This window comes from Phoenix dactylifera, chromosome 15 (assembly GCF_051530095.1).
Source record: "Phoenix dactylifera cultivar Ajwa chromosome 15, Ajwa_hap1_PhDact_Kaust_v1.1, whole genome shotgun sequence".
NCBI classification, from domain to species: Eukaryota; Viridiplantae; Streptophyta; class Magnoliopsida; order Arecales; family Arecaceae; genus Phoenix; species Phoenix dactylifera.
Genome location: NC_143204.1, coordinates 23432662 through 23451973, shown reverse-complemented (window position 1 = coordinate 23451973; position 19312 = coordinate 23432662). Strand labels below are relative to the sequence as shown.

At 38.9% G+C, this 19312-nt stretch overlaps 3 protein-coding genes across 9 annotated transcripts; 2 read left to right on the top strand and 1 right to left on the bottom strand.

Moving 5' to 3' along the window:
• The first annotated feature begins 32 nt into the window (after positions 1-32).
• CYCJ18 (cyclin J18) lies at positions 33-6222 on the top strand. 5 transcript variants are annotated; one of them, XM_039134372.3, is made up of 9 exons: positions 33-1676; positions 1781-1857; positions 1960-2071; positions 2192-2260; positions 2366-2383; positions 2465-2535; positions 2770-2896; positions 2992-3052; positions 4742-6222. In XM_039134372.3, the coding sequence occupies exons 1-9, from the start codon at positions 1587-1589 to the stop codon at positions 4831-4833; spliced, it is 717 nt and encodes a 238-aa protein (XP_038990300.3). In that variant the 5' UTR covers positions 33-1586; the 3' UTR covers positions 4834-6222. The 5 variants fall into 5 exon arrangements, with proteins under 5 accessions (XP_038990300.3, XP_038990298.3, XP_038990299.3 ...); XM_039134370.3 differs by having other exon boundaries at positions 2162-2260; XM_039134371.3 differs by lacking the exon at positions 2366-2383 and having other exon boundaries at positions 2162-2260.
• Positions 6223-7408: 1186 nt separating this feature from the next.
• On the bottom strand, positions 7409-11584 carry LOC103705867 (uncharacterized). Its single transcript, XM_089927426.1, has 3 exons — positions 11570-11584; positions 7916-8370; positions 7409-7785 (listed from the first exon to the last, which is right to left on the bottom strand). The coding sequence occupies exons 1-3, from the start codon at positions 11582-11584 to the stop codon at positions 7758-7760; spliced, it is 498 nt and encodes a 165-aa protein (XP_089783552.1). The 3' UTR covers positions 7409-7757.
• A 119-nt stretch (positions 11585-11703) lies between these two features.
• LOC103705809 (calmodulin-like) lies at positions 11704-18316 on the top strand. Of its 3 annotated transcripts, XM_088711602.2 has the most exons (5): positions 11761-11988; positions 13115-13203; positions 13692-13849; positions 17591-17671; positions 17846-18316. In XM_088711602.2, the coding sequence occupies exons 3-5, from the start codon at positions 13724-13726 to the stop codon at positions 17978-17980; spliced, it is 342 nt and encodes a 113-aa protein (XP_088567728.2). In that variant the 5' UTR covers positions 11761-11988; positions 13115-13203; positions 13692-13723; the 3' UTR covers positions 17981-18316. The 3 variants fall into 3 exon arrangements, with proteins under 3 accessions (XP_008787894.2, XP_088567728.2, XP_038990297.2); XM_008789672.6 differs by lacking the exon at positions 13115-13203 and having other exon boundaries at positions 11704-11988; XM_039134369.3 differs by lacking the exons at positions 13115-13203; positions 17591-17671 and having other exon boundaries at positions 11763-11988; positions 17846-18118.
• Positions 18317-19312: the final 996 nt, after the last annotated feature.

The window sequence follows — 19312 nt, the reverse complement described above, 5'->3', positions numbered from 1 at the left end:
ATTCTACCAACTGCACTGGCGACACCCTATATCGGCAAAAGAATATCTTATGCTTGCTGAGTTCAACCAGATGAAGTCGTAATAAATGTTGATCCATTGTCTTCCATGTTAGTGTTTCAGTGGTAACTCATTGCATCCTCCATATCAAACTCTTTTGCAATGTTGGATGTCGCCCAGCACAGGCTGCTAGCACATTTTTTCAGTCACTCGAGGAATATCACATGGAACATCTGACAGGCCTATGAAGCTATTCTCATGCATAAAAAAAGAATAAAGAACCCGGTACATTGACAAAAAGGATGGCAAGGGGCGAGTAACGAAGTATTAGAGCACCGTCGGTTGCTAACTTTTGTCTTTTGATAGCCAAAAGTTAAGCAAGATGGGCGTTTGAACCAGAATGAGAGCCTCTTGGGATGGGCCGAAGCCACCTCCGTGCTTCGCGTATGCTTGCGAGTTCTTGGACAAAGGAGCCCTGTTGAGGCGGTACAAGATGGCCGTAGCCATCGCTGCCTCTAGTGGGTGCGCATGAGCATGAACGGGCTCCTAATCTATCGATAATTTGCACTCTTCCACCTTACCGCTCGAAATGCGTCCGATTTCATCGCATCTTCACCAACCCTGCCCTGGAGAGTCCTATACCTTAATCGCCCCAACAACTACACTAATCGCTAGATACACCCAAGCACAAGAAATTGAGTACATCACCTCTACAATTTGCAGGCTAATGCCAAGGCTGGTTTGTTAGTTAGGTTCATTATGTATTTGGTGCCTTTAGATGACATTTCGTGCCACCGCTGAAGCTAGCTCTAGCTCTTAATTTAAGGTAAACAATTGTTTTGTGCACAATGAAAAAAAAATTAATTCTTAAAAACCATTTTGTGGATTGCTCTAACGATTACCACGTAAGCATCTTCTTTTTCAATAATAATCATCTACAACAATTTTTTTTTTTTTTTTAGCTTCATGCTCGAATAACCAAGCAGCAGACTTGCAGCAATTTGTACCCATTTGCTGGCTACTTAGATAAATAAATGGTTCTCCTTTGTTATTTAGAAAAATTAAAATTTATCAATTTGAATTGATTATTATTTTATATTTAGTTATTATTAAATAAATTTTACTTCCATCCTTTGATTTTTTTTAATGATCATTTAATGTTGAGTCCTTACTCCTAATATATGGAGCAAAATTAGATGCAAGATAAATATAATCATGTATGAAAGCAGATGAAACAGTACGTAGAATATTAATCTAATTATATTATATATTACATATAACTGGACATAAAATATTAGATATATAATTTTGGAGTAAACCTGAATATATTAGGACTAAGCATAAAATGAGAGGGACAGGGAGGGCCATATTCTTTTCAGAAAAAATAAATAAAAAAAAAGATCCAGGGTTAGGTTTCCCTTTATTAAGAATGGGGACACCATTAGGTGCCAGTTTCTTTAGCGTGGGCAAGCTGACCTTTTTCCCACCCTGTCGCTCTTCCGTCCGTCGTACATCCGTTTCGCGCTCCCCTCGCAGAGCTTTCCCGCCAACGAGATACACAGGCGCGCGCAAACAACACACGGAGAGAGATGGAGATGGATATGTCGTCGTCCTCCTTGGCCGCCATCCCTTCAACCTTGCGTTATCGTTTGCTGGAGTTCCTCCTCCACGCCTCTTCGGTAAGCCCCCATCCAAATTGTTCTCTCCCTCATATCAACTCAAAAATCTTCCCTTCTGAATTCCGATCATCGCCACCACCAACCCCCCTCCCTCTCCAAAAAAGCAACTCCAATGCCCCCCAATCGTCAAGTACACGGCTCTCTCCTTCTTCGCCGATCGATTCCTCCCTTCTCTCCGCAGGTACCTCAAATCCTCATCAAGATGCCGACTTTGGTGATTCTTTAGGCTTCTAATCTTGATTCATTCTTTCTTTCTTGATTTTCATAACTTATCCATCGCCAGAAGGAAGGCGATGTTGCTCGATGGGAGGGACGGAGTGAGCTGGCTCTTGGATCCACCAAGGGAGAGCAATTTGCAGCTCTTTGCCCTCATTTCCTTATGGATTTCTAGTAAAGTATGTTTCTTTCTTCCTACTTTTAAAATTCGATGTCGCTAGGGTTGGTTGATTTCTTGTTATGCTCTTTGTCATGTAACATGGCGGCAGATGCATGATTCTCGTCCCCTGTCTGTGAAGAGCATGAAGGCTTTGGGAGACGACCTCATCACCGATCAGCATTTCATGGCTCGGGATTACGCTGAAGCTGTACGTCTCGCATTTTAATTCTCACAAAAAAGAGAGAGTATTTTTTACCTAATTTAAACCTCTTTTGACCATCTAGAATTGATGGATTTTGATCCTCATGTGTAGGAATTGGTCTTTATGGAGGTATGACTGTTTTTGATGACAAAAAGACGCCTATTTTTTGTCCGATGTAGTATTGAAACCTAGCTAATACTACTTTTTCAGGTATTTGGATTTGAGATTGGAGCTTCAAACATTGTATTCGTCTTCCTTGAGGATCTTCTCATTCAGTTCAGGTGATCCTTGACTCATTTGATTTCACCATGACTTTCACTATGTCCATGTTATTGCCCTACAGAAAGTTCAATTAACGAAGAAGATAAAAGGAACCCCTCATAACCTCCCAACTGGCTAGAATCATTGCTTCTTCTTCTTTCTTTCTGGGTGACAATTTGTGAATTTCTTGAGATGACAGGATACAGCAACGTAAATCAAGTTCTTAAATTTACAATTTTAATTTTGTGAATCAGGGAATTGTCAATGTTAGGGGAGCTATTGAGGTCTGATGTGTGCATGGAAATCATGGATCTCCTCTATGAGACAGAAGACATGTCAATGCTCTTCAGCTCCCCCTGTTCTCTTGCAGCATCTATCCTTGTACGTTCATCAACTTGAATTGTCCCAATGATTGCAAGAATGGCCATTTCTCTTCTTTATTCTCAGTTAGTTGAATTGCTATAATTGGCATGAAGGTGACTGCATATACTACTTCAATCCCAAAGCAACGATGGGAATTTCCACTTCTACCTTGGGGTAAAGTTCTATTTATATGTCCTTCATGAAGTATGCTTAATTATTATACCATAGTCTCTTCGACTTTTCATATTGAATTGCAAGTTCTATTTTCAAATATTTAGCTGGGGTGCCTTTCTTATGACAACGGATTTGCTTAACTTTGGTCTTTGCTAGAAATTAGGACACCATATATATAATGGTTCCCTGGGCTTCTCCCCTTGGCTTTTATGCATCTGTGTTCTTCAAAACCACCATTTATAGGAAATTGGCTACCAAACTATTGTTAATTTTATTAACACGAATAAATTTCTCTCAGAGAATATATATATAAATTTTAACATTTATTTGAACATTGCTAGTGTAATTAAAAGTTGTTTCCTTTTCTAAAGCATCCATGTTTTTGAAACTTCAAATATCGAGGTGTGGATGAGTCTAGTTAAGATTAACATCTTGGAGAGCTATGCCAAGAAGATTGTTTCTCTTGATTCTTGAGTGCTATAATTTTTTGTTGGCTCTTTATCTTGTAAATTGTATATGACCTTCTCAGGAAACAAGGTTAGCTGAAAATATGAGCATCATGTTATCATTTGCATTAGTCGCCTGTTATTTCTGTCCATCATAGTGTGTGCAGAACTCGCTATCTTTTGTCTTAGCTTTTTGAGCATGCAGATATATTGATGGACCCTCCTAGTATTATCCGCTACAAAACTTTTGAGGTTCTCTAGCTACAGAAAATCTAAGGATAGATTTGGATGCAAAACCAAAAGATGGTAATCCTGTTCTTGTCAAGCAAGCAATTTTCTACTCCATATGGCGCTGGAAATTTAGTTCCCGTCATCCTCTTGGTATGTAAATTGAGTCTAATGAGAATGACGTTTATATAACGTATCTTGGCCTGGTTTTAGTAATGGTATTGTGATGACTTAATGACCGTAATCCTATTATTCTTGTGGGCATTTCATGATCCTATTATAAGTGTTATTAAGCAAAGAATATTAAGAAAAACACTACTCTGTTTTCATGGCTATTAGCCACTACAATAAATTATGAAAATAAAATAATTTTATTTTAAACATCTCATATCATTTTTGTGTCGTATACAGATAACACTATCATATGTTTAATTTTAAAATAGTTTTGTGTATACATATAATATCCAGTTATAAAGGCATAATGTTAAATAAGAAACACTATGGCCATTATATGGCGCATGTTGCATTGGTTTGCAGAAATCATAATGGTCGTTTCTATAATGCTATGAAATTCTTTATCTGAGACAGACCTTTAAGGTTACATCCCCATAAAATCTTGTGGCAGAAAAGCATGGAACGGCTGTCGGAAAAGCTGATAATACCTGGAAACTCTCAAATAGATTTCACCTGGCATAGAGTGGACCAGGTCTAATTGTTGGAAAAAACATAGACAAATTTTAGTACAAGCTTGTAACAATCAATATGACCCACTTGATTGTGATAAAGCAATCTTTTTTTGCTTTATTTCTTCATTTTTCTTTTCATTTTTCATATGGAAAACATTCCCAAACCTGTTGTTGCTGATAACCCAAGAGGGAGGATAAATAGCCATAAGTTGTAGTTATTCTAAAAATGCATCTTCAGACTACTAAGCATTCACTGTTCAAACGTCATTGCATCTTTAGACTATAAAGCATTCACTGCTCAAACGCGAGAGCCCTTTTTGTCGTTGCAGTGAAATTTGTTACTTCCTATGATGAAGATGACATCAGAAGGATTGTATCATGCATTCTTGGACATGTGCTGAAGCCTGAGATAACAGAGTAGATGCTTGATGAAGTAATCTCATTGTGAAGCTTGTCATGGGATGGCACCTAGTGACTTCTGTACCTGATTCATGTAATGAATGAAACTAGTTAAGGATCTTAGGTTATGCTTTGCCTGTTCATTTGCCTTGACATGGACTTTGTCTCCGTCTCTGAATTTTTCACTATGTTCTCATGTTGGCTGGGGATGCACACGAAAACAATGAAAGGCAGTAAAATGGATGTCTTTATTGCTTGACCCCCATCCTTTGGAAGGAATCAACCGGATGACTTTTTAGTCAATCCTGCCTCCGCTTCCTCTCAAGCATCTATTTGGACGTCCTCCTTTCCCTTCCAGTTGCTGTTTTCAGCTCAAGCTGAGGCTACTGCGTGTAGGGAATGAAATAGATCAGATATGGGTCGGGTCGGCCAATACCCGTATCCACTCCATAATTAAAAACTTTATATCCATATCCATTCTGTACTCATTTTGGACGGTTGGGTGAGGTAAACTAGATGGTATAGGTCGGATTGAATTGCATGGAATAGACAAGCTAGTTCAGATTGAGTCGAACTCATCGTATAGATTCTAAAATAATTGTTACTTTAGAAAGAAAAAAATTTAGATTATAGTTATTTCATGCCGGATTTGGAGTGGGGCATCCGAAGCAAAACCGTCTCGGGTATTTTATATTAAACCCGTACCCGCTTTGGGGTTTAAATAAATGAGGTAAAATCCACCTATGTTGGTGTCGGGCTGGATATTTGGTGGATTGGCTACTTGCGAACCCTAATTGGACGCTCTTATTTTTATTTGTAACAAGGCTTGTCCTCCCAACAAAAGGAAAAAAAAAACAAAAAAAAGGGAGTGGATATTTTCAATGCATTCATTGTCACTTCCAGATATGGCATTATAATTCGCTGCCAGAAAAGAAACAGAAGAAAAGAAAAGGAAGAAGAAAGAGTGAAAGAAAGATCTCTTGAACATTGCATGATTCAACACCACTGGTGTTCATCGTAAGAGTGATTCACATGCTACCAACTATGAATGAGAAGCTCCTGGAGTAAGAAAATATTGTGAGCAAATTAATGTCGCCGATGGGTTTATCCAAAACCCTGAATATGATGTTGTTAACAATGTTAGCTTTTTGGTAATCATGAGCCTTGTTGTCCTGAAAACTTTATAGCCGTCGTAGGAGAGAGAAATTGGGCTTCCTCAGTACCCCCCGGCGGAAACAAACTTTGAGCTATCCTGCTAATCAATGTGTGACAAAAATATGGAACCATCCAGTCCCACTTTCCATCTTAACTCAATCTTTTCACTACATTATAAGGAAAAGAAATTCCAATTGGCATGATCAAGTGCTTTTCCGACAGTAGCTTAGGAAACAATTAAAAAAAAAAAAAAGAAGCAGATGACTCTTACACTTCTAGCTGCCTAGCATGATACATCTAAGAAAGTTAAAAAAAACAACATATTGCGAAATACTCTAAGTAGCTCTCTTTGCCAGACCCACATGATTCTTCCGGAGTGATCGGCCACATACGAGGCGACCCAATCCGTAGCCTTGTTGGTCTCTCTTTAAACATGCCCGACCTGAAAATGCAGCATCGCCTCTCACCATAGCCCGAATGTCTCGAAGCAGAGGGTGGCATCTGTTGTTACTGGAAATTGGACTCGAAGGTGATCGCGAACCAGAAGGAGGAGCTTCTGCCACAAGCGGTGGCGGATGGCTGTCTCCGGTAAATCTGCAAGAAGCCCAAATCGGAAGATTCGACGAAGGCCCTCCGATGCTTAAGTCAGAGAGGATTCGTAGATATTCTAATGAAAAAATCTTTTTGTAGAAAGGAAGAAATTCCCCTCTCTTTTCAGAGTTCCCCCTTCTTTATAAGAGAGGGTGTGGCGGTTATTCGCAATCGGATGTGATTACAAAAAATCTTGGGTTAAATAAATTACCTTAGATGGCACAAAAATCCAGGTTAGCCAGCAATTGGTTGAGATTGCATGGATTCAGGTTTGACAACTGTTATAACGGAGACTGCGGAATTTGATCCCAAATATGGAGGATTTGGTGACCCCTTCTTTATGCAGACGCTCCGATTTAAAGATCGGCTTGACTTTCGGTGAAGTTGGGTTCGGTCTCAGCTTCTGACTAGGTCTTACTTGGCCTCGAGATCAATCAAATTTTGCTTAGCCGAAATCGAGATCACGCTCGCCGAGACCATGCCCGCCGAGACCATGCTTACCGAGATCACGTTCGCCGAGACTAGGCTTACTGTCGGATTCGGATGCTTTAACCATATGCGTTGGGCGATCCACTTTTCCCCCATCATCCATCCATGCCATCGGAGCACCATAACCGAGTTATCCTCAAGAAAGACTACTCTGGCCCACAAAATATATCATGCATAACCCGGATCAGCTCATGCTGCTCTCAACTCCGCCTCCAAAACAAAAATGCCAAAAACCTGGCACCCACTAACAGCAACCACCCTCGAGTCGAGGCTTCCGATGACGAAGCATAAGATTGAAGTAACAATTATAAGATTAAAGGCCTAAGATTAGCAGCATTCGAAGAAGTCTTCGATCTTATTCATCTCCACAATTCTAGGTTCTCCTATCCTTAATATCCACACATGGACAGCTGCGAGCTGTGGATGCTTGTAAGCGGTAATAATCAACCCAATCTACAGATGCTTGAGCTGCCAAGAACTCCTCTCACATTCTCATGGAGAACTCTAAAGAAAGATCAAACCTTTCATCCACTTGGGAAAGATGGAAGGCACTGGTTTGTAGCATTTCACTGCTCGTCAAGGGAAAACGATGCTCCTCCCTAATTGATGTTCCATTTGCCAATGCAAACATATTTGCGATCAAATCCATCCAAATTCTCGTAGAGACGAACATGGAGAAATCTCAGCAGGGGTTAACATTTCTGATAATAATTAGAAAAGTGAGTGTGGATACATTGACCTGCAATAGGCACCAAAATTCATACGAAAGGAAGAAAAAAAATCTCTGCTTTCACCTGCCCTCTCAGCATAAACCCTCAATTCTTAAAAAGAACAAATAAGTATACGCTTAGCAGCCGTAAAGCTCGTACCTTTCCGGCCCTGCTCGCCTCACAATGCGAAACCCTTGAGATAACTCGGGTCCTTCTTGGCCTTCTCCTGAAATTTCTTGAACCACCGATCCAAAATATCTCCCATCAACCCCGCAGAACGACTGCATAAAATTGAAGCGGCTCTCCCCTACCCGGAGCGCGAGCCGCTCCGCCCGCCGCACGGCATCGGCGTCGAGCACAGGCGGCAGCGCCGCCAGATCCCCCACCGAGACACTGATCTTGGCGGACGCCGCCTCGGGGAGCGCCACCTGGAGGCCGGCGGCGGCGGCGTCTTCGGCGGGGTCGGGCCAGGGGAGGGGGAGGACGGCGGACGGGCGGGCGGCGTGGACGGCGCCGCAGAAGACGAAGGGGCGGCCGGGAGCCTGGCTATAGACGGCGAGGGCTTTCTCCGGCGGAAGAACGGCGGCGAGGGTTTTCTTTCTTTCTTCTTCTAACTATGGACGTTTTGGGGGAGTGGAGGTGGAGATGGGAGGGAAGGTTCTAGCAATGCTTGGAGGGTTCTGGAAGCTGGATGAGATGCATGAAAGATTTAGAGAGAGAGAGATTATTTTTGAAAATTATTTACATATGATATGTTATAAAGACTGATTTGGGAGATAAGAGGACTTAAAAAATAGCTTCCTTAAAGACATCAATCTTTTTTTTTCTCTCCATGTGGAGATGCCAATTTTATAGTAATTTAAAATATTCTTTTCCATATCTGATGCGAGTCGCATTTTGCAATCATTTTTATCTAATCTTATTTTCAGATTGAGTTAAAAATTCGAACAAGATTTTTTTTCACATTTAAAATTGATCATCTTGTCTATAGTTTTGAATGGCATATTTGCCGCAGATATTTATTATTGATTATTCTTTTGGAGGAGAAAGGAGAGACTTGTCTGCATTATAATTATTTAAGTTTAATTTTTAAAATTAAATAATTTAATAATTGAATCTAGAATTTTTAATTGCTAGTATAAATAGGTCCAACCAATACGACAACATCTGGTTGCAGAGCATTTGTCTCCTAGAATGATTGAGATAAGAGGTTGGTATTTTTTTATAAACTATAGGATGTTTGCAAGCTACGAAGCATTGAACACTTGTTTATATAAAGCGTTATCATTTTTATCCAGCTAAAGACAATCCATTGGAGATAAGTTAATAAGACAATTATCTAATCATCTAGCTTTCTCATTGGTATGCTCATATAAGGAAGTTTGGAAAGTTGGTAGATGTGGTCCCAATTCATTTGTCATCTTTGTAACCTAAGAAGTTAATTAAATCTCTGCATAATTTGTCAACCTAATCAACTTTTGTTGCGTAATTTCTAACCCAAAATACTCAAACATCCATAGGTTTTTTCTTTATTGAAGCACCGATAATTGATATATTATTACAATCTCTCAGGAAAAAAAAATATTGATGGAGATGCACATAGCACTAAAATTGATAGATAGAATCAATACTGATAATAGAAATATGATATTCTCTTATCGCCTATGTTTTACATCTTCGTCTTACTTGGCAATCTCTTAGTATCCCGATCTATTCATTCGTACATAAAAATCTCTACTTAATTTGCATAAAGAATGATGCTCATTTAAGCAAGATATGAATAAGTATCTATTATATAAAAATTAAAATTTATCTTGTTATTTTAAATTCAGTCAAGGCATCAAGCTTGAATGTGTTACCCAGAGCTTGAATGTTTGAAGGGCGTTGATATGGACCACTTTAATCGAAGATGTTTTCCTAAGAAAAATTCTTAAACTTCTCTCGAGCCAGATTTGCCAAAAAAGAGTAGTGATGAGCAGGTCCTCGATCCTCTTGAATAATGGTTGGATCTTTTTCTTTCTCCAAGTTGTCCATCAATCTTGTAAGTTCTGTGGCCATCCATGAAACTTCAGGTACAGCTTTAGTGTGAACCAAATACTTCTGGTGAAGTAGTACTTCGTAAACAAATGGAATGCGGCTCCGGAAGTTGCTCCACATAAAAGGACATTCAGAGTTCACCAAATAGCCTTTTCTTGCTGGGACCTCGCCAATGTGATAGAAAAATTCTCACTTTCCAAATTGCTTTGTAGAAAGGAAAGAGAATGCCGTCATTATTAATGAATTTATAAAGAGATTGCACCCAGGAGTTACCATTTTTTATGAGCTTCCAAACTGGTGCATCTCCCAAATTATTGGGTCAAATCAAGGATAGGAGGTCCGTAAGAAGATCAAGCTAGTTTAATTCACTTTGTGTGAGTGGGCCATGGAGTTTGATGTTTCATTTTCTAGTGCGCCGATTCAGTAGATTGCCATGGTGGCGTTTCTTTTTACAGCTTTAAGATATAAGTCCTCAAAAAGAGATGCCAATAAGATGGAATCAATCCAAAAATCTTTCCACAAATGGATGCTATTGCTGTTCCGAAGTTTGATGGACGTGCAAGTCCAAAAGGCTCCAAAATTCATCTTGACGTCGAGAAAGAGAGCGGTTTTAGTAATTTTCTTGCATGTATGCCTAGCTGTGAGGATCCGTGCAGACGTGTGTTTTGTTCCATATTGGTTATTTTTTTTTTTGCTGAAAAGAAAAGGGGAAGGGGGGAGGAAGGGACAAGCCCACCCCCGCGTAGCAGCCCCGACCACTGGGCCCCTACCCCGCCAGGAGAATGTTCGATGCGGATAGACCGAGTCGTGTGTTGGGCACCCCAACCTATTTTACTCATACCCTCCCCACCCGTGGGCCGGCTCAGTTATCCGACCCGACCCTCCGTGTGAGTACGTCACACCTGGCACCACCTAGGCTACCAGCCGACCAGTAGCGCTTCCAGACCCGTGTCCAGGCGTGGGGCATCCGGTCCCCGAATTTAATCGACGCCCGTGCGTTTCGAACCTGGAACCACTTGGTTGGAAGCAAACGCCCCGTTCCAACTGGGCTACCACCTTGGTGGCTCCATATTGGTTATTCGTTGAGTAGATCTTGCGTAGTTATACAGGATTAAAAAACTTAAATAATACCTTCCAGCTAGCTATTTTGGGTGAGATTCTGAATTATTACAAATGGTATTAGAGCGGACTTGGCCCATAACCTATGTGCACTATGGAACAATGCAGCACGGATCCATTAGAGTTGACTACGAGCTGATCGTGGTGTTTGTGATTAGATTTGAATGAAGAGCAAACCAGACTCATAATCGATGTAAATTAAGGGACACTGCAGCACAGATCTATTGGAGCTGACCACGGGCTAATCATGATATTTGTAATTAAATCTAAATGGATTTGAATCTTTAGCTTGACGAGGATATGAAGGCTTAAATCGAAGCATTTATACAGGATATAATTAAAAAATTTAAATAATATCTTTTAACTAGTTATTTTAGATGAGTTCTTAAATTATTATATTAGCTTTCTTCCAGCATTGCAACCGTTGTTTTATCGATCTCCATGATAACCGTTGTTTTATTGTGCTCCATCTGGAAGTCTTAGAATCTTCGAGAAATTTTCAAGTCCATTTCGCCAACTTAAAAGAGTTCGTCTTCTTTATATTTTTAATTGCCTAGCTTCTTTCTTTCTTTTCTTGGCCGGCGCTATCTGAGTCCATCAGATAACAGTATCACACGTGCATCCGCATAGAATACCAATATGGCAATCTAGAATCACCGTCCAAGACGCCATTGGACGGCTGATATGGTTCCCGCATACAGATTCTATGCATTTCCCAACACGGATGATCATGGAGCCGTCGGATGCTTTGCTCCGAGTTGCAGGGCGTCCGGAGGAACCCCGTTCGAGAAGACCTGCGAGAAGGAAGCCTTCTCCAAATTTTAGACTCACTTCTCTTGCGAGTCGTTGCCCATCTTTGACGAACGAACTCTCTCCGCCTCTACCAAGGCCGAGAGAAGAAAAGAAGCAATAAAGAAAGCGAAAGAGGGTGAGAGAGACGAAGCGAGATCGAGAGGTCGTCGTCGTCTCGTCGTCGCCTACTAGCTTCGAATCGGAATCAATGGCGCAGCATCTGACGGAGGAGCAGATCGCGGAGTTCAAGGCGCTCTTCGGCCTCTTCGACAAGGACGGAGACGGTAATCCCTCCTTTCTCCTCTCCCGGTTCGTCTTTGCTTGTTCTTTTTTCGATCTTTCCCTCGCATTCGAGCTCTTCTCGACCTTCTTGGAACCCTAACTCTAGATCTTGGTCGATAAGGTCTGGTTCCTGATTTCCGGTCGGAGTGTAGATGAGATTGTATCATGTTTTCTTAGTTTCAGATGATCGGGTTGTTATTTTGATAGGTGAGATGATTTCTTTTTTTTTCTTGGTTTTTTATGGAAGGCTTTTAACCTGATTGCAGTGATTTGCTATTTGTTTGGGAGATCTCCGTAGATCAGTTAGTGTGTTAGAATATGTGTTCTTGATAGAGTTTGGATTGAATTTTTTTTTCTTTTTAATGAGAAGATTGGATTGTAGTTGTTCGAGTTTCTGTGTTTCTTTTGATTTTCTTGTAGTGTTATCATTGAATGAAGGATCTTGAACGATATGTGTGGGATTAGGAAAGATCTGCGTGATGGGATGGTAGGTGAATGAGAATCTTGCTTTTTGCGGAATTTTAGGTGGTTTCGATCTTTCTCATTGAATCTTAGAGATGTTGACTTGGAACGCGATGCTTTCGAAGGAGGCTGAGGATTTTGTCTGGATCTCTCGATGTTAGTTTTGAATTATGGCTGTCCGTTCTCGTTGAAGTTTGTCATGTGGCCGGAAGGCTGCTCCTGGGCAGCCAGCCAGCTTGTTTATTAATCGTGTAATAGGAAAAAAAGAATAATTTGGTTGCAGCAAAGGACTGGTGGTCCAGGTGATAATGGTGGTTAGAGGAAAATGTTTTTCCCAAGGATTGTGGTCCCAGTAATTGTTGCTTATCCTGGTATTGTCTTGGTTTTCGTGGACATAAATATAAGATGGTTTTGGAGTTGGTGAATTGCTGTTGCTTTCTGTGCATCTTCTAATGCTTGTATATTGTAGTAGAAGTGCTTGCATCTCTAATGATCTGAGGAGGATGACATTAATTTTCAATTGGGTTCCTATCATTATCATTGTCATTATCTTCGATAGAAGTGTTATTTTCCCCACAAATTATTGGGTGCTCGTGTGTCTTGCAAGCAAGCATACATTTTTTTAGAACTCGGAGATTGTGATTGTTTGAGATTCTATGCTTACAGTCTGTGCAGAAAAGACAGGAGAAAAGCGTTGCAGTTTAGGAATGGCCATGTAGGTGTTGGACATGGCAACCCCACAAATCTGAAAATAGGTATAAGAGGGGTTATAGCTTTCTATATATGTGCATCCACAAGAGGTTACATATATGATTATACGTTAGTTATATGTATGTAGATATATAATAATGCCCTATTGTATTTTCATCGGTTGGACTAGAATTGATCCATTATATTAAGCTCAAATTGGCTTGTTTCTATATTCTAAAAAAATGAATTGGATAACAAATTGGTATTGTTGCATATTTTTGTCGTGGCGAGGTAATTACTAGGTATGCATGTCCTTTTGATCTTCCCTCGTGTAGGTTGGATAACTACCAAAGAACTGGGCACCATGATGAGATAATGTCCAATTGTATTTTCATGAGTTGGACTAGAATTGATCCATCATATTAAGCTCAAATTGGCTTGTTTCGATATTCTAAAAAAAGTGAATCAGATTACAAACTGGTATTGTTACATACTTTTGCCTTGGTGAGGTCACTACTAGGTATTTATGTCCTTTTGATCTTCCCCCATGTAGGCTGCATAACTACCAAAGAACTGAGCATTGTGATGAGATCCTTGGGACAGAATCCAACTGAAGCTGAACTGCAGGATATGATCAATGAAGTTGATGCTGATCAAAATGGAGCCATTGATTTTCCTGAGTTTTTGAATTTGATGGCATGCAAAATGAAAGTGAGTTGTATATCTTCTTCCCCACTTATCCTATTTTGGATATGTTGAACATTTAAATCATGGCTTAATATTCTAGACTTGGTAAAGTTGCTTTTTGATGTTCCTTTTGATATTCTAGATATTTGTCTTGTTGCAGACTTGTTCTCAGTAGTAGATATTTGTTGTATCTGCTGACTATGGAATATCCTTAATCTGTCAACACTCAAACTATGCTTTGATTTCTTCTTCTTGTGATGACAATCTTGTGATCTTTTTCCCCCCAATTTTGGAATCATCTTTTGTCTAGGATTGCATCAGTCTAGAATTTTCATGTTGAATTAAACTGATAATCTGCATGTTCTAGGTGTTCTTGATTTGAAATGTTATTAACTAGATGATAGTCCACTATCTTAAGTACAATATTATATGAGTCACCTTGCTTAGTAACTCCTATGTTTAGGTAAAATAAATGTCTGCCCTGTGATCCCTTGAGACATTATAGTTTTGAGAACCAGCAGCTTCAGCAACATTACTCTGAAGAGGAAATTTAACGATTTTGGTTTTAAACTGACTAACTAATTGATTACCTTCTTCAAATTGGTAATGGTTGTTCATCTGTGATTACAATTAGCCAATTGTAGTCGACTTGTGCTCCATGTCTAATTATTCACTGTGTTTTGCTTTGTAGAATATGTGGACTATATCTCCTTGCTCAGGTTGTCGTGATTAACTGACTTTGTGTGTTTCTCCCATTTTCTCCATTACTTTCTAAAGACCAAGTTAATTTAGCCTAATCTTGATCATCGTCTCTAGCTATAATCCTTGTACTTGATATCTAATTTTATCTTTGTATAAGTCTTATTTTGTGATACTTTAGTCGACTGTTATTACATCAATTGACTTTAGTATGCTTTTACATAAGATTTGTAGCATCACAAGGACTCTTATCCCCACCAGCATGACCGTTACCTGCCATTATGGTGGTGTTGTAGCTCTACTTTCCTTTTGACTTTGAACCATTGCTTGTATCTCTTTTTTACCCACAATAATGCAGGTGATGCCATGTAAGTCTACTAAAATTGTTGGACGGTAAAAAGTGTTATTTTTGTTATTAGAGCTTGAAGAAAGTTGTCTTTAGCGCAACTTACTGCAGTTTTAGCATGAATGGTTTGAAGTTGTATTTTATTAGTGTTTCAAGTCTATGCTCTGTATCCTGTAGGTATCTGCTATTTTGGTATATTCTAGTATAGTTGAATATATTTGTCATATGTAGATAATGGGTTTTGTTGTAATCATATTCATTTGATTGAATTGAATTTCTGGGAAGTAGAATCAAGACTGAGGCCTAGATCAAGTGCGAAATCTAGATGCTGAAAATAACAAGTTAATGAACAAGGGCTTACTGACATGATGTCTTGCTTCAATAAAAAATTGGCAAAATTTCTTAGGTCGTGTGAGATGTGATTGAAAATCACATTCTCCCAATTTTTGGAAAAAAGTAAGATGGCATATGCAAGGACCATATTATTGGAAATTGTAAAAAAAAAAGGCATCTTAGTGCACAAGACTCTTGCCACTGCAGGGTCTCGGAAGAGTCAGATATATGCAGCCTTATCTTGCATGCGAAGAGGTTGTTTTCATGTTTCAAATATGTAACCATCAAATCTCACAATGGAGCAACTTTACTATTATGCCAGGCCCGCCATCGTGGAAACAGTGAAGTTGACTTATATGCATTTATCACTGATTTTTGTAATAATAACAATTGATTGAAGGATAAATATGTGGATATCTGTCCTCACAATAAGCTTTGCAGATTCCAAATACATGTTGTGTCTTGCATTAGATGCCAGTACACAATTATCTGGATTCTGGTTATGCTTTTGTCAATCGCTGCATATTGTAACTACTACAGCTAGGCTATATTGTGAACTTTATGTCTATTTGGTGGAGGAAAGCAAGTGAAATTGAGGTCCCAATTAAGCATTAAAATGTCTATCTAATAACCAGGGATTTTTCAGTGCATTTGCACTTCTGAATGGAGACATAGACTAGAACTTTCAGTTTTAGAGTATAATGGTCTTGCTGTGCATGAACACATATTGAGGTGTGACATAAAATATCAGAGAACCAATTTGGTTTTATGCTGGGTAGGTTGACTATGAAAGCTATTTTTCTCCTTTGGTGATTAATGCAGAAGTATATAGAAAAAAGACAAGATCTTCATATGGTCTTTATGGATGGAGAGAAAGTATATGATAGAGTCCCTAAAGAAGTCTTATGATGGGCGTTAGATAAGAAAGAACATGTCAAAGGAATGAAGAGGAATATAGGTAGATCTAAAATCATGTGGGATGAAGTAATAAGGGAGAACTTGATATCTTAATATCTTTTAAAAAATATAGTCCTAAACCAAGCAAAATGGAGGAAAAGTATTCATGTAGCCGATCTTAAACTAGTTTGTGAAATATTGGACCAATAAGCCAGGTCTAAACACAGAAGATTGTGAGCCAGCCACAGATGGGAATGCTGAGGTGGGTGTGCTCTGGCAGTAGGAAAGTTCAATACAAGCACATGACAATAAAGAGATGGAGAGCCAGCTAAGATGCATGTGTGACAGAGCACAGAAGAATCTCCTTAGGAGAAGGGCTTTACTTCCTGTCTAAAGCGAATCTGGACAAATGTGGAAGAAAAAGTTTTTTCTATCAGATTGTTTAGTCAGTCCTAAGAATGAGTGGCAAATAAAGATTTATATGATTGATCTTAATAGGTGGAGTAATGCTTGTGCTTTATGGTAATGTTGTCACATAAATTGCTTAATGCTTCACACTGGTTCAGGTTTTCTCCATGATCCTCCTTTGACAATTGGCAGTTCCATTTGTATCAAATATCATTTTAGAGATGATCAACTTTTAGAAATAATACTTTGCCTCTGTTAGTAAGCTGTTAGTGACTGTTTGTTCATTCATAAGGCAGAAAGCAAGGTAAAATTTGGGGACACCATCACTTTATCCAATGTACATTTCTTCTCTATCTCAAATTACTTAAATGGAGAATAGAAAGGTCTAAAATATGTCTTGGGAACTCTGTCGAGAAAAAGATACTTGGGTAATCTTAAGTTGGCTTGCAGATCTGAGAACTGTTCCTGCATTTTTTGAACTAATGAATACTTTGCAGTTTTATTGCATCTTTATTGGTCTAAAATATGTTTTAGGAGCTAATGTCAGGAAAAGATACTAAGGTAACTTAAGTTAGCTTGCACATTCAGAGAACTATACCAGTATTTTTTGAAGTAACAAATACTTGGTAATTTTAGTGCATCTTTATTCCCCATATCCTATGGATCATTCATCTTCATTTGACTGTGTAATTCTTGGGTTAACGAGGACTGGATCTGAGTTTTCCGCAAGCTGTTGGTTGGTAGTTTTTTCATAATAAATATTTCCCTTATGCCTCTCTGGTAAATTTATTTAATTTTTTGCACATTGCTGTAAGGAAGCATCTGAATTAAGTTGTAGCTGCCCCTGCCTCGTTGCTAGACTTCTTGGTTTTGTTTGTATATTGTTGAACACTTCTTATTTTCTTTTGTTCTTTTATATTCTTGCATTTCTTGTACCATGAATCTGTTATCTTGTCGTGCATAAAGTTTTTGCCCATTCATATGATAGTTATATTTGCGTCATGCGCATGAACATGAAAGCAAATGATTTCGGCATCTATTTATTCAAGTTTTTCTAATATATGGAGCTTCAATATTTGAAGAACACTGATTCTGAGGAAGAACTGAAGGAAGCATTCAAAGTGTTTGACAAGGATCGGAACGGTTTTATATCTGCTACAGATGTGAGCTTCCTCTTCTTTCAAAGTTTCGACCATGTTATGTCCTGAAGAAGCGAACTTGACCATCATCAATTGTTTTTCCCTAGTGTATTGCGTTTAAAAAAAAAGCTATACGGGCACTTCGGTGTCATAATCTTTGCTGACTGACAAAACCCTGATCGTTTTTCTGATGTCTAGCTCCGTAATGTGTTGACAAACCTTGGAGAGAAGCTGACAGATGAGGAAGCTAACGAGATGATACGAGAAGCGGATATTGATGGTGACGGGCAAGTGAACTACGAGGAGTTTGTGATAATGATGGTGGCCAGGTGAGGTTGCCATCTTTTTCCGGTGGGAAGGAAAGGGGAGGGGGTGCATGTGAACTACGAGAAGCATATGAAGATATCCGAAATGATGATACCTCAAGTGGCGTTACTGATGTGCACGTCGGGAAGGTTATTAGGCTAGCCAGTCTTGATTCTATTTGCATGAAAAACAGATGGCCTTAATCTCCGGCCCAATTAAATTAGAGCTTTTAATTATCTAGATGACCAAATAGACTTACAATACACGAGCTTATCCTCTTAATCCAATAAGAGTAGAATATGAACAAGGACTACAAGCGTGGTGGCATCTAGTGAAATGCAAAACTTCTCATGTTGTAAACAATTTCATGTCTAAAATCGGTGCAGCTTTGTCTTTGAAAAAATTTGTGTCCAAGATGTTTTCTGTGACAGTGTTTTCTTTCTAAAGGTTATTCAGTTATTCTACATCATCTTTAATTTGATGATTCATTTAGCACTAGGTTGTTAATTTCAAGTTTTATCCTTAATGAAGTAGAAAAATCTTTTGCTAATGATCACATTATGAAAACTTTTGTCCAAAGAAAGCATGATCATTAAGCAACCTCAATATGAAAAATCTTTTTTTTTTTTTGCACTCTTTTATACTTGTAATCAAAATTCATCAAACCAATATTGAAGGGCATATTGGCGGGCGACTAGTTTACAATATGGATCCGTATTATGCTTTTTCAGAATGTATCAGAACAAGAAGAGCCAAAGAAGAAGGAGAGAGAGAGAAAAGAGAGAGAAAGGGAGAGGGAGGGAGAGAAATTTATCTCTAATTGCCACTGAATTTTGAAAGAGGATAAATCGTTTTGAAGTGGGATAGAGGTTGGAGAGTTTCGAAGAGGCCTTCGGAGTTTTTCTAGCCTTCTAGCAAGGTGAATATAGCAAAGTGATGAACGGTGCCTTCAACCGAGGGTTTTGAAATAAAAGCAGCCATGGAAAGAGTGTTTCGGCTAGTTGGCTTTATATCTTACTTTTGAACCAAGTGAATTGTGCTAGTAACCGATTGATTCGGTTTGGCACGTTTCATCATTTGCTACTTTCAATTATTTCCAAAATCAATACTTAAATAAAAGAAACACAAATTGCAGAACCAGATTAGAAAAGTTTTTTATTGAAACATATTATTTTTCTGAAATCAATGTCAAAATAAAAGAAAATGCAAGTTTGGCACCAGATTGCATTGCTCCGCATTTACTTCAAAACGCAACTCTAAAACAAAAGCAGATTTGATAAATACATTCTTCATATAAACATTAGAAAATGTAGTTTGTTGATTTTTGCAGCATGAGCCTAAAATTCCAGCTGACTTGCG